Source organism: Esox lucius, chromosome 4 (assembly GCF_011004845.1).
Source record: "Esox lucius isolate fEsoLuc1 chromosome 4, fEsoLuc1.pri, whole genome shotgun sequence".
Classification (NCBI taxonomy): Eukaryota; Metazoa; Chordata; class Actinopteri; order Esociformes; family Esocidae; genus Esox; species Esox lucius.
Genome location: NC_047572.1, coordinates 8142406 through 8157341, shown reverse-complemented (window position 1 = coordinate 8157341; position 14936 = coordinate 8142406). Strand labels below are relative to the sequence as shown.

Here is a 14936-nt window from a genome sequence, read left to right as displayed (position 1 = left end):
GTACGTGTTTATACAAATTGCATATTTTCTCATTCTGGCGAAGTAGTATAAATTCCGATGAACATTCAAGCCCTGCCCGCAAGTCATATGACTGTCTTATTTCCTGATGCTGCTGTTGCGGTAGATGCGCTCCGAGCAGATTTGGAAGCTTGGAGAAGGTACTAGTACTACTACTACTAGCTAGCAAAGACGTCGTAGCGCTACCAAGTACAGTAACCATGTCTCGCTGCATATTTCTGGTTTTGTTCCTGGCTCTTGTAAATGGTATGTATGCACAACTAAAATAAATATATATATTTTCATAGCATTTACAATCTTAAAACACGAAAGGAAACTTTCGGTGCGGCGTACTTCAGGCCTAATCTTCAATTAGATAGCTATGATGCTAGCATGCTAGCTAGGAAGGTTAGCTATACTAAGTTACTTTCTTAGTTAGGTTGCTAGTATTTCTATGCTACGTCGTTGTCAGTAAGGTTATAAAATCATTGTTTATTGATGACCGTTCAAACGAATGCATTTTAATTTTACGCAGTTTTACCGTTTAAAGGCAATAATTCGGGAGTGCTATCAGTCTTGCATAAGCTAGAAAACTCAAGTTCTAGAGCTAGCAATGACTTCTGTCTGAGTAAACAAGGAAAACAACAAATTGTTCGGTATTTTGTGGGCTAAGATGTATGGACGACGCGGTCTTGTTTTATTGCGGTCTTCGTTGTGATAAATAAATCTCAGGATGTCAACAACATGATACAGCACAGAGATCATGCACCAGCTCCATTTGCTAATTATTTACTTGGAAGAGCATGTGAATGGGTGACATGACAGTAATAACATGACTCATTATGTTGGCTTGCACTCTCAGTACCTAGGTACAGTCGGTAGCTAACGTTAGTTATACAAGACACTTCCTAGTCATTTGATCATTTCGCTATTTATCATTAGTACTTGTGTATTGGTACGATTCTAAATCCAAAATCTTAGCAACAAAGTGTGATTGGCTAAATATTATTTGTTCATTGGCTTAATGATCTATTAAAGACCTTGATTTTTAAGTAGCACCTTAGCAAGCTATCTAGTTGCTCAAGAAAGTCTTCTTATGACACAGCATCTGCCCAATTCCCCATTTGCCTAGCTACAGTACAGACAGTGATGTTTAATAAAAAATCGTCTACCATACTATTTTAAACCCGGAGAGTTTATTGTTTTCGTTCTATTACTAAACAATGTTAGCAGAGTAAGAAACAAATTCTAATTTACACTGACGACCTGGATAAACTTCATGGAATAACAATTGCGAGACAACACGAAGTTACACATAGCCAAATACAATCAAAAACAAAACATGCAATGGAATAGGCAAGAGAACAATACATTAAACAATAGAAAGTGGTACACATATACAATTTGACATTGTTTCTCATTATTTGAGGTATGTATGGATAAGGTGCTTAGCAGGCGTTGTCATGAGGTATCAGCTCAGACAATTCATTTTTAAAAGATTAAGGAGTGATAAGTGTCAAGTTTGAGTCTTGTAATTCATTCCAGTCATTGGCAGCAGAGAAGCGAAAAGATTTCACGGCCCAAGTGTTTACTTTAAGAATGCTCAGGGTAAGATCTACAGGAGTGCAGATTTCTGTTGAGGAGCAAGCAGAAGTGAAGTAGGGATTTGTGTAGGAAGGACCAATGAGTCTGGCATCGGCATATGACGGGAGAACCAGTTTACCAGAGCATAAAGATCACGTGAGCGTTAGCAAAGTGATTCCTGTAGCAGCTGCTGTAAAGCAACTCTGCTCTTATGATTGATAACATAATATGCACATTGAGCCCATGGATAACTTTTATAGCCTGGTGATTTGTCTTTGCGCGCCGATGTTGTCAGGACTTGCTTTTGATATTCAATACAGTCAGATCTGTTTTAATTCCAGTAGTGTTTTCAGCTGTAAACCCCTGGAGAAGTCTGTTTTCCTTTATATTTTCAGTTGTCCTGAGAAAAGTCCAGAGTCTTTTGTTGCAAGGACCACTCCATAATTTCCGAAGTACCTGAACTCAGGTTGATCTCTGAACTCCAATTGACCATTAGACATCTCAGTGAAATGCGTCAATGAAAATTGGCTGTTTTTTCCCCAAGCTGCATCTTCAGTAAAATACCTTGTTTCTGTCATACACAAGTCAGCTGATGAGCAGCAGCGCAGCATACGTTATCTCATGTTATCTAGCTGTTGTGAAGACTTACAGCCCCGGGGCGTGTACATCCTACCACAGACGGTGGTAAAAAAAAACTATGACTGCCGGGGCATGTAGGCTCTGATCCGCTTAGACTCATCCATCTGACGGCTACGCGCACATATCATGCAGCACTTACCTTTATCTACCAATCGCATATTTACTATTTAGCTGGTTTAAGACACAAACTGCAGTGCAAATTATAAAACGTTTGTAGTTGTTAGTCTCTTCCTTTGAGCCTATAGTTTACTTTTGACTTTTTGCTCATGCCCCCAAAGCCAGGTATAGTCCAAACCTTTAGTTTTCACTATAGAATGGAAAAATCTGCGTAAATGCATGCTGTTAATTACAAAAAAAGTTTCCTGAGAGCCTTTTACAGTTATTCCAAATAATTGGGTTCAATACGCTGGTCAGTAATGATGATTTATTCCTTCAGGACATAATTATACGAAAACTATTTAACATTACCATAAAAAAAAATATATATACACATAGTATAGTATGTTATTTTATGTAATCTCAGACCTAGAGAACTAGACCTCTGCTATAGCGGCTTGTGACGCGACAAACGGCGACTCCACTTGGACATTGCTATGGTGACTCAGACTTGAGCAGGACTTCACACTACTGTGTCTCGAGATTTATTTACTCGACTGCAACACTGGTGTAGACTCTGACTAGCTACAAAGCAGCTGCTTAGACCACTGTGCCCTGGCGAACACGTCTTTGCACTGTTTCTTGGTGATGTTCTGAGATCCACTGGGAGCAGGTTCAGCTAAAGGCGCCGTCCCCATAGCATGGCCACTATGAGTGTAATGTTACACCTACAGTGGGGAGAACAAATATTTGATACACTGCTGATTTTGCAGGTTTTTTTTAACTTACAATGCATGTAGAGGTCTGTAATTTTTATCATAGGTACTCTTAAACTGTGAGAGACGAAATCTAAACAGACTCCAACCTCTCCACAATGGCCAAGACCAGAGAGCTGTGTAAGGACCTCAGGGATTAAATTGTAGACCTGCACAAGGGTGGGATGGGCTACAGGACAATAGGCAAGCAGCTTGGTGAGAAGGCAACAACTGTTGGTGCAATTATTAGAAAATGGAAGAAGTTCAAGATGACGGTCAATCTCCCTCGGTCTGGGGCTCCATGCAAGATCTCACCTCGTGGGGCATCAATGATCGTGAGGAAGGTGAGGGAGCAGCCCAGAACTACACGGCAGGACCTGGTCAATGACCTGAAGAGAGCTGGGACCACAGTCTCAAAGAAAAACATTAATAACCCACTACGCCGTCATGAATTAAAATCCTGCAGCGCATGCAAGGTCCCCCTGCTCAAGCCAGCGCATGTCCAGGCCCGTCTGAAGTTTGCCAATGACCATCTGGATGATCCAGAGGAGGAATGGGAGAAGGTCATGTGGTCTGATGAGACAAAAATAGAGCTTTTTGGTCTAAACTCCACTCTCATTGTTTGGAGGAAGATGAAGGATGAGTACAACCCCAAGAACACCATCCCAACCGTGAAGCATGGAGGTGGAAACATCATTCTTTGGGGATGCTTTTCTGCAAAGGTGACAGGACGACTGCACCGTATTCAGGGGAGGATGAATGGGGCCATGTATTTCGAGATCTTGGCCAACAACCTCCTTCTCTCAGTAAGAGCATTGAAGATGGGTCGTGGCTGGGTCTTCCAGCATGACAACACAGCCAGGGCAACTAAGGAGTGGCTCTGTAAGAAGCATCTCAAGGTCCTGGAGTGGCCTAGCCGGTCTCCAGACCTGAACCCAATAGAAAATCTTTGGAGGGAGCTGAAAGTCTGTATTGCCCAGCGACTGCCCCGAAGGATCTGGAGAAGGTCTGTATGGAGGAGTGGGCCAAAATCCCTGCTGCAGTGTGTGCAAACCTGGTCAAGAACTACAGGAAACATATGATCTCTAATTGCAAACAAAGGTTTCTGTACCAAATATTAAGTTCTGCTTTTCTGATGTATCAAATACTTATGTCATGCAATAAAATGCTAATTAATTACTTAATAATCATACAATGTGATTTTCTGGATTTTTGTTTTAGATTCCGGCTCTCACAGTTGAAGAGTACCTATGATAAAAAATTACAGACGTTTACATGCTTTGTAAGTGGGAAAACCTTCAAAATCGGCAGTGTATCAAATACTTGTTCTCCCCACTGTATTCAGAGTTCAACAGCAAGAGGCACTGTAGATCTTGGTCAGCTAATCATCCCCCTCACTCTTAATTGGCTAACATAAATCAAATATTTCGCTATTATGAACAATTTATTTGTTTTTGATAATTTCATGCCATTAGTCTCAAATAAGAATACAACCAGAATTAATGTTAATAATATTAGTTCTGATGTTTAGTTTATCGTTGTAACAGTCCCTGTCATATTTTCCTTATCAGTACCGTGTTCTTCTGTTCTTATTGCAGAACTCCACCTCTCTCACACGACTGAGGTGGCTGTCAATGACAAAGACAATAAATTATGCCTCTATGCCAATTTGATGGTCAACTTCTCAGTCACCTATGAAGTTACTCCGAATCAGGTGCGTTGCAGGTGTCATGCTGCTTTCTAAGTGTACGCCTTTGTTTCTCGCTATGAAAAATAAGGTTTGAATGAGGACAATTTTTGAAGGAAGTGACAACAAGGACATTTTATTGAATCTGTGTGTTTGTTTTCTATACGTTTTATTTTTTACTGTAGAATATTCTGTAATTGTCATTGCATGTCTATCCCCAGGATGCCTCTAAATATTTTTGTCTTTATTCCCATTTCAGTCAGATAATTGTCTGCAAAAATATTTTCTACATATTCCAGAATGAAATATTATGTCTTCCCTCTCCAAGAGCAGACACATTGCAAGAGTATAACAGTACTATTTCCATTTGACCTTTTCCTGAGACAAACTACTTAACAGATGTGGATACCACTCTTATCACTATCTAAATGACTGGCCTAATATTTTCATTCTCTTTCAGACCCAAGTGGTTCTTATTGTACTGCCTGAAAACGTGACTACAGATGGAAGCACCTGCGAAAACACAACATCGACATTGAAACTAAATTTTGGAGACGGGCACAGCTGGGCTATTAATTTCACAAAGAACACCGAAACGTATCAAGCAGACGCCATCGTCTTTGCCTACAACCTCAGTGACTCCAGCTTCTTCCCAGGCTCAGTGTCAAACGGTAACTAGTAACTACACAGCCCCCCCCCCCCCCGCCCGCCATGCTGTTTCTTTATTAGATACCTGTACTTATTTGATGAAATCTCTCTCTCGGGTTTAGAAACAAAGTCTGTGACCGGAAAGCCAGCAATCACCAAAGTGGGCGTGGACACGTACTACTCCTGCAAGAGTGAAGTCCTGACAGAAATGTCAGTCACTCAGACCCTGTACGATGTTGCTCTTCAGGCGTTCGTGACCAACGGCAGCAAAAGTGAGAATGGTAGGTGAGGCGAGGAAGAGCCCTGGGCCGGAAGTGTGAACTGTGCCGAACCCGTGAGATGATGTACAGGTGCTGGTCATAAAAACTTGTATATTATATTAATTCATTACACACAGACTGATATATTTCAAATTTGTATTTCTTTTAATTGTGATGATTATAACTGGCAACTAATGAAAGTCCTGTGGCACTGCTCAGGTGTTATGAGAGCCCAGGTTGCGCTGATAGTGGCCTTCAGCTCTTCTGCATTGTTGGATCTTCCTCTTCACAATACCCCATAGATTTTCTATAGGGTTAAGGTCAGGCGAGTTTGCTGGCCAATTAAGAACAGGGATACCATGGTCCTTAAACCAGGTACTGGTAGCTTTGGCACCGTGTGCAGGTGCCAAGTCCTGTTGGAAAATGATATCTGCATCTCCATAAAGTTGGTCAGCAGCAGGAAGCATGAAGTGCTCTAAAACTTCCTGGTAGACGGCTGCGTTGACCTTGGACCTCAGAAAACACAGTGGACCAACACCAGCAGATGACATGGCATCCCAAACCATCACTGACTGTGGAAACTTTACCCTGGACTTCAGGCAACGTTAATTCTGTGCCTCTTCTCTCTTCCTCCAGACTCTGAGACCTTGATTTCTAAAGGAAATGCAAAAATGTACTTTCATCAGAGAACATTACTCAGCAGCAGTCCAGTCCTTTTTGTCTTTAGCCCAGGCGAGACGCTTCTGACGCTGGGTCTTGTTCAAGAGTGGCTTGACACAAGGAATGCGACAGCTGAAACCCATGTCTTGCATATTTCTGTGTGTGGTGGTTCTTGAAGCACTGACTCCAGCTGCAGTCCACTCTTTGTGAATCTCCCCCACATTTTTGAATGGGTTTTGTTTCACAATCCTCTCCAGGGTGCAGTTATCCCTATTGCTTGTACACTTGTTTCTACCACATATTTTCCTTCCCTTTGCCTCTCTATTAATGTGCTTGGACACAGAGCTCTGTGAACAGCCAGCCTCTTTAGCAACGACCTTTTGTGTCTTGCCCTCCTTGTGCAAGGTGTCAATGGTCGTCTTTTGGACAGCTGTCAAGTCAGCAGTCTTCCCCATGATTGTGTTGCCTACAGAACTAGACAGAGAGACCATTTATAGGCCTTTGCAGGTGTTTTGGGTTAATAAGCTGATTAGAGTGTGGCACCAGGTGTCTTCAATATTGAACCTTTTCACAATATTCTAATTTTCTGAGATACTGAATTTGGGGTTTTCATTTGTTGTCAGTTATAATCATCAAAATTAAAAGAAATAAACACTTGAAATATATCAGTCTGTGTGGAATGAATGTATACATTATACAAGTTTCCCTTTTTTGAATGGAATTACTGAAATAAATCCACTTTTTGATGATATTCACATTTTATGACCAGAACCTGTATTGTACACTATTCGTCTGTTCAGTTCTGTTTCAGGAAAACCTGAATTTTGGAAAACCTGTTGGTCAAGTCTTTCTGTGTTCTCATTAAACAGAAACCTTGTGCGCTGCTGACATTCCCACCACCTCCTCGGCGCCGACCACGGTTGTCACTCCCACGGCTGCCCCCACTTCCATCCCTACGCCTACCCCTACTCTACCGACGCCCGCTACAGGAGTGTACAAAGTAGTCCCCGGCGAAAACAGCACGGCCTGCCTGATGGCCACCTTCGGCCTGCAGCTTGGCTACAAGCAAGGACAAGTATGTGTGCCAATAAAATAGGAATTGGAAAGTATTCAAAAAGCTTGCTTTTTAATAGTTTACATTTTCATTTTCGCATACAAGAGGTTCCTTTTTAAATGCTTGTGTATGTTAGCCACAGAGACTGGTTTGACTTTTTTGGTTGGCTATGATGAGGGGTAAGTTCTTTTGTTGTTTCACTCGTTTGGCTCTTGGATTTGAGACAGCGGTATTTCGTATACCAGACCAACACTCTAACCACCTAGCTTGTTATTTAGTTTACTCACCGGTGTGATTATTTCTGTGTTCATTAGAAAGAGGAGACCATCAACCTGGTGCCCAATGTGACTCACGTGAACGGAACCTGTGGGGTCAACGTCAGCGATCTCGTACTGACGTCGGACACTATCAACGCCATGTTCACTTTCACCAAAGTAAGTAGACCAAATCTGTCTTAGAAACCAAGAGGTCCCTCGGCATCCCCGTTTTCGCTTGAAGACAGACGTCTGCACATCCAGAGCATGGTTGGTTTTTGTTTTTGGTCCTTCTGTTAACGTCTCCCCATGCACATTACAGGACAGCAACAAGTTCCGCCTGCACGGTCTGAACATCACAATAACGCCAGCCACCGGTAAGCCACAGTGCGCTAAAAACAGCTTCTGAAAGCCCTAGTGCTGGACTGTAAGACAGTATTTGTGCTTTTCCACTGCATGGTACCGGCTCGACTCTGCTTGCCTTTTTTGCTTTTCAACTGGCCCAAAGTTGCGATAATACCTGGTACCAGGTTTATTTATTTTTTCGTCCCTGCTCGGTTCCAGCCGAGCTGAGGCGATACCAAAAGGTGACGAAAACATAGACTTCTGATTGGACGAGTGAACGGCGCTTCTTTGCGAGTCTGTGTCAGGAGTCCTTGCATTGAAATGGGTTAATTTCAGTGCCAGTGCATAGGACCAGACTTGTAATTTAAGCGATCGTATTTTCCCAAAAATCTCGGCTTGGACCTATGCACTGGTGTTGAAATCAACTCATTACCCCAGTGAGACCCACAAGACGCACTGTTTTTGTAACCTACAAAAATAACTTGTCTTTTTCCTCTGGGTTTTTCTATAGGCTAACTGGCATACGTTGCACTGGTCAAAGTAGTAATGTCAAGCCAAACAGAATCAGCCTACCAAGCTTTTCTAACCATTTTTGCAGTCTGCAATGTATTAAGACCAAAGTTACTGCTCACACGTGCTTCTTCGCTACTACCAGTATAGCGGGTACAGGGTACTACCTGCAGTGGAAAACCAAGCCGAGGCGAGCCAAGTTGAGCCGGTACCATGCAGTGGAAAAGCGCTATGTGAAACATATTGACCCCATCGGGAAAATAAACTTGGATATGCTACAGTTTCCTAAGAAATGAACTCTCTACACACAATAAGAACTTCCTCTCTCTGCCTGTGCTGGGTTCTGTCCAGGTGTGGTCTTCACGGCAAGCAATACCAACCTGTCACTTTGGGAGGCGACCGTAGGCAGCTCCTACATGTGTAACAAGGAGCAAACCTACAATGTCACCGACACACTCACCCTCTACACGTTCGAACTTCACATCCAGCCCTTCGGAGTGAAAAACGAGCAATTTGAGACAGGTAGGCCGCTCTGAGACGGCGCATTGCCTTCAATCACTGTCTTGCCTCAGCTCTACTCACCGAAGTAACCAGAGCTAAATGCAGCTTACATTCTCGAAAAACAAAACATGTCCCATAACACCCGATTATGGGTGTAAGCAAATGGTTTTAATGTCCAGTTTGCTAAACGGTAAGTTTGAGGTCATGCTGTGTCGTCGTCCCCCCCCACCACCACCACCGTTTAACCAATCACTACCAATTAACAACCAAACGAGCATGAAGGGGAAACTTCTCGAGTCACGCTCATTGATTTCTCTCTCTCGTCTGCAGCACATGAATGTTTAACGGATGACACCAGCGTCTTAATCCCAGTCGTGGTCGGGGCCGCCCTGGCCGGCTTGATTGTCATTGTAGTGATCGCTTACATGATTGGTCGAAGAAAGACCTACGTGGGTTATCAGACCCTCTAAAGAGCAGTGTGAATAACCTGCGCAGAGCTTTATCCCTCTGTTGGGGGAAGGGGTCCCAAAGCCTGATCCTGGGTGGATGTGTCTGTGCAATCTTTTCCCTTGTCGACTGATTCACAACTGGAATAGTCTGACTTCTTACTTCAGCCACTTTTGAAGGCCCAGTGCAGCGACAGTGTGCTTTTCCTTGTGTTTTTATGTAGTCTTAAGTTGAATTTGATCGGTGTTATTGCTCGTGTTCCTCGTTTAAAATACAATCTAGACAGGACATTTTAATCAGGTCTGTGTGGGTCAGTTAATAGGCCAATAAGAGTTCAAAACCTCTCTGTCAATTACTGCTAGTTTTCAGTTTCACACCCAGAGAGTGCTATGCATCGCCTTGCTTGACAATTTCAGCACAAAACAATTGGATTGGATATCAATTACAGTAAGACACTATTGTTACTAAGGAATTGTTTTATATTGAAAAAAGAAACCGCTGCATTGGGCCTTTTTAGCGCTGCTCTTATACTTTAGCTCATTCTAGTATCTTTTAGACCTGGGCTTGAGTAGCATTATTCAGGTAAATTAGACAACTTTAATGTCTCTCCAGGACCAGGTTGGACATCCCTGTTTATTTTTGTGTAATTTTCCTTTTTTTGTTTTTTTATTTAGATTTTGTTGTTTTCTTCCACCCTTTTTCCCAATATTGTTGTAACGGAGCAAGTGCAACGAGTTCTCTGGGTTAGCCAGTATACTTTGTCAGAACACTTAAACCCAATAAGTGAGCCTTACTGTAAAATCTCTAAAGGTAGTTGTACCTATTATACATTTTTCCTTTCATCACTCTGTGTAAAGACTTGCCTGTGTAAAGACTTGCCTGTGTCAGAGAAGTGCAGTCCAATTCCTTGTGCTGCAGTTTGCACGTTTCCCCTGAGACGTTGACAGTTTAGGGCTGTGCCCGTGTCACTATGAATCATGCACTTGCTCCTCCCATCCCTTTGACATTCATTATTTTTTTCCTTATGTTTTTTTTTTTTATGTTTGTGTACCTTTTTTTTCAATTATTTCTTTTTCGGTTTCATTCATCCTCAATTTTAACAATGAGACCTTTCAACACACTTGAATATTTTTGAATGTGCCTTTTGGCTCGTTGCAGCCCAACTGAATTGTGCTGCCTGAGTATACAGAGCCAAAGAGACAAGATTGAGTAGCATTGTTTGATTGAGCTCAGTAACTCCTTAACCAACCACAAGTAAGGTCGGCTGCTTTGTGCCCTTTGCTCTCTGTTCCTTACTGATAGTTCACTGTGCAGTCAGTAGTTTGAATCTAGAAATGTATAACTTGTATAAGAAAAACATGGGTGTTGTTGAAAAACATGGCCTTTTCTAAGTAGACGTTCCCAATATAATCTAAACTTGGATGTTCAGACACCGCTCTAGCTGACTGTATGGTTATCACCAATGTCAGTGTGTCTCGATAGCCTTTCTGACTGACTTGATCTGGCCTCCTTTGTGTATTCTGAAATCAGCCATGATGTGTTAACTTTGGGAAGTCCAAGTCTCGGCAGGAGGATGTACAAAATGAAACCTGAAAAGAAACAACTAAAAAACCCTATTTCTGTCATTGTGTTGGCATTAGGTTTAAAAAGGGATAGCTGTAGTGTAGTTTGGTGTAATTTAAAACCTGGTATTAGCAGATGTAATACTGTTTTGTTTTTTTACATTTAAGTGCACTATATGCCTTAGTACGATTTATGTACATTGAAAATGCATGTTGCGATGTGACACCTGTGTATTTGGCTGTTGCTCCTGAAAGGGATCTGTTTGTAGGAGGGCACTTGGGAACAGGGCCAGCGTCAATTCCATTTTGGACTGAACTCTAGTCAGTATTCATGTTTTCCTCACATGTTTGTCTGTGAAGAAAATGGCCATTATAATTATTTTGATTCCAGAATTTACTGAAATGAAATGTAATCATCCCAAACCTGCCCTGTTGAGCCCTGTGTTGAACCCATTGACAGTGGGAGCGAGGATTGTCTGCCGGATGTCAGTGTGTGAAGGTTTGTATAGTTAGATGGAATGGTGACGAAGTCGTAGCTGCTGTGTGTTATGCCTTTGTCATAGGGCAGAGGTTAGCATGAGACGTGAACTAAGCTGATTGCCGTTGTTGACGCTTTTACTTGCTTTTGATCAATCATTCAACCACATTTTCTTTCAGACGCTGTATTAGTGAATGACCCACTTGGTTGGTTGTTGTCAAATGTACTTTTCCTGCTTCCAGTGTGTGTTGTCTTGGAAATTGACTGCTGTGTAAATCTTGTTTGCAGCTATGATTCTAATATTGGCTTTTCTGACCCTGTATGAAAATCAATTATAAAATTCCCTGGCCTCTGAAACACACATTTACTAACCGCAATATTCATTTCAATCAAATGTTATGATTATGACTTTGTGCCTTTCTCAGCGAAGATTGTCTTTGCGATTAAGTTCAAGTTTGGATACTTTTACATTCATAAATACGATTGTATGGCTCCTATTGTCCTAAGACTTGTCAGCGGTTTCTAAGACAAATGTCACCTTATTTCTGATTTCAAAAAGGCCCTTTGATAAAAGCGAAACCCCAGTTATAGGATAGGCTTAGCCTTCAAATTAAGTTCAATTTTGTAGCTCCAAACAAAACATTTTTTGGATAGTTTTTTTTCATAGACTGCAGTCAATGAAGATTATGTGCATATAAAATGACTGTTGTGGACCATTTAGTAGTTTGCAATGATGAAAATAAAGTGTGTTATTGGGCTCCTGGACATTTGAGTGTAAATACTGTTTTCAAGCTGTTCTTGACCACCTGTTAAACATAATGATGTTTTATCCTTCTTCCACGCCGTACCCCCTCCCCCCACCCCCACTTCCTTCGCATCCACCCAGCGGAGGAATGCCAAGACGACACAGCCGAGAACTGGACCGTTCCTATAGCGGTCGGGGTGGCGCTGACTTTGCTGATCCTCATTGTGTTGCTCGCCTATTTCATTGGGAGAAAGCGAAACCAGGGCACCGGTTATGAGTCCTTCTAAGGGACCCCATGCGTTGACGTGCCCTGTGCAGAGTCTGCCTCATCGGGAAAGTCCCCTGACTGAAATCGATTCGCTTGCCTATGTTTGATTAACGTTTTGGTTATAATTACGATTGATTGGTTAACGTGTTTGTTGTCCCTCTTATGACATGACTGACCCGATGACTGGCCAGAAGTATTTTTTTTTTTTTTTTTTTATTGCACTCACTGCCTACACTAAGACAAAAACCATGTTGTAGATGATTATCTCGGTACTGAACTAATGTCTTGATGCTTTTTAATCTTCTTTTACATAATATTGTTCTGTGAATCACTTCTTCCTGTGTCTAAATCCTAGTTTTTTTTCCCTGAACTAAAAAAATGTATTTTCTGCTGACCAGTTGCGAGCATGCTAACATCGCTAACCCTCCTTTTTCTGTCTCTTCTCTGTGGCAGCCGTGGAATGCTTCATGGACTCTGATTTGAGCTTTCTGGTGCCCATCGCTGTGGGTGTGGCGCTCAGCTTCTTAATCATCCTTGTGCTTATCTCTTACCTGATTGGCCGGAGGAAGAGTCGCACCGGCTATCAGTCCGTATAATCCAACCAATCTTAGCTGCTTCTGCCTCCACCCATATCCTCCTGCTACCTAAGATTCCCCTGTTCCCTCTTGTCTTCCAAACCCAATTCCTAAAGCTTCTACGGTGTCCACTTGTATTTATTTTTTTTTGCTTTTCTGTTTCCCATGGGTCTTTCCTTGATGTTTCCACTGGCAAATGTCCTAGACAGACGCCTACCCTAACTTTCACCCAACAGTGATTTTGAAAGCTATTCATTTCCACCATCCTTGACTGAACACTAAAACATCTCCAGTTGATTCGTGCTATTGCACCCGGGGTGTTTCCATGTAAATTGCATGCATGATCATGGGACCTCTCAAAGTGTCATTTCTTTAATTATTCCCAGAGAGGCTTGTACGAATGAAGCTCTTTTATCTCACTGTTGAGGAGTTGTATAATATTTGTGTGACTTAATTGCTCTTGCATAGAATGAATGGTGTTGATTTCTGATGCATAGGGAGTTCCAACTATTCTAGTCATTGTTACTTATTTAAGTGTCTATTGTTAATTACAGAATCAGGAAATCTAATATTCTTTGTGAGTTTCCTCTAATTAAACGAGTGTGTTGTTGTGTTGCAGTACCCCCTGCATTATGTTCTCTTAGTTGTAGTACTTTGAAAGGGACACTAACTTAACAGATGCATACTAACCAGCATGTGAAGCAGTTGCATTAACATGTGATTTTGATGTTTTGTATTTTCGCTAATGTTAAGAAGTCCCCTCTCAGGAAAAGGAGGACGGCAGGCATAGTCTTGGGTTTGGTATCCGAAATTGCCCCGCTAAGATATCCGCTAGAAGACATTTTGATATTTGGTCAAACGGGGAAGTGCTGCCTGAACAAAAATTGCATCTTTTTCTCATTGCAAAACGCTTTGCTTCAGGTTGTACTTCAGAAAACAACCCAGGTCTCAACTCTAGTAATGTTCTCGGTTTGATTTTATTGACCAAAGCTTTGACAGGAGGGAAACTTCGTTCTTGAACGTCCCATTCTCTCAAATCGGGTGAATTAACAGCCTGTGATTTTGATAAAACAGTGAAATTCAGTGTTTGACCAAGGGGGATGTCTCACTGTTCTATTATCCTGCACATCATTTGGAATAAGCAAGACCTTCGTACCTGTAACACATGATCACTGGTACGGTATGCCCCTAAGATGTGGTTTTGTGCCTTTTTGTTGCATCACTATTCCCCTCATAACCAAGCCTGTCAATTTCTGATGATGAATGTTGGAATGATGTAAGCTTGCTGAACTTCAGTTGGGGGGGAGGGGGTGGAATTCAAATAAAGTTGCTTTACTGTTTTGTAGCACGCTGTAGCCTCGTTCTCTTATTCCATTAACCTCTGTTTGGTGTTCTCTCTTAGTGCGTGCACGTGCTTGCTTGCATAAACTAGCCTGGATTTTATATGCAAATTACTGCCAGGGTCCATGATGAGACTTTGGTCAGGAACATCACCGTAGAATCTCTAATGACATGACAATATACTTAAAGCAATTCCCTATCTAGTGAATGGGCTGGCTGCCTTTTGCTTTATGGGCAGTCATCACTGGGATGTTGATAGTTGCTGAGTCTAATGCATCTATTGTTAAGTCAGTGTTTGATTTACATTGCGGTCAGTTTTTCAAACACTGTGTTGTTATTAGACACTGGTTCTGGGTGTTTATGGTGGCTATGTAATGACTTGTACACTTATTCCATTACACTGTTCCAAATTTCAGTCTCATTTTCATTGTATACATTTGCTACAATTATGGTTTTATAAAAATGAAATGTGAATTGATATAATGTTCAGTATTTGTACAGTGGGGAGAACAATTATTTGATACACTGCC

General features: G+C 41.8%; 1 protein-coding gene across 3 annotated transcripts; it reads left to right on the top strand.

Annotated features, from left to right (window-relative positions):
* The first annotated feature begins 113 nt into the window (after positions 1-113).
* lamp2 (lysosomal-associated membrane protein 2) lies at positions 114-14410 on the top strand. 3 transcript variants are annotated; one of them, XM_029119292.2, is made up of 9 exons: positions 114-264; positions 4670-4785; positions 5219-5429; positions 5529-5687; positions 7196-7401; positions 7695-7814; positions 7957-8011; positions 8841-9011; positions 12364-13062. In XM_029119292.2, the coding sequence occupies exons 1-9, from the start codon at positions 219-221 to the stop codon at positions 12507-12509; spliced, it is 1230 nt and encodes a 409-aa protein (XP_028975125.1). In that variant the 5' UTR covers positions 114-218; the 3' UTR covers positions 12510-13062. The 3 variants fall into 3 exon arrangements, with proteins under 3 accessions (XP_028975125.1, XP_010894642.1, XP_010894633.1); XM_010896340.5 differs by lacking the exon at positions 12364-13062 and adding an exon at positions 9321-12242; XM_010896331.4 differs by having other exon boundaries at positions 115-264; positions 12944-14410.
* The last annotated feature ends 526 nt before the right edge of the window (positions 14411-14936 follow it).

What these genes read in the sequence shown, in the direction of transcription:
- lamp2 (XM_029119292.2), top strand. Translation starts at nt 219, where the DNA reads ATGTCTCGCTGCATATTTCTGGTTTTGTTCCTGGCTCTTGTAAATG. An exon ending in CACAATAACGCCAGCCACCG is followed by an intron (nt 8,012 to 8,840) that starts GTAAGCCACAGT and finishes GGTTCTGTCCAG; the next exon opens with GTGTGGTCTTCACGGCAAGC. An exon ending in AAACGAGCAATTTGAGACAG is followed by an intron (nt 9,012 to 12,363) that starts GTAGGCCGCTCT and finishes GCATCCACCCAG; the next exon opens with CGGAGGAATGCCAAGACGAC.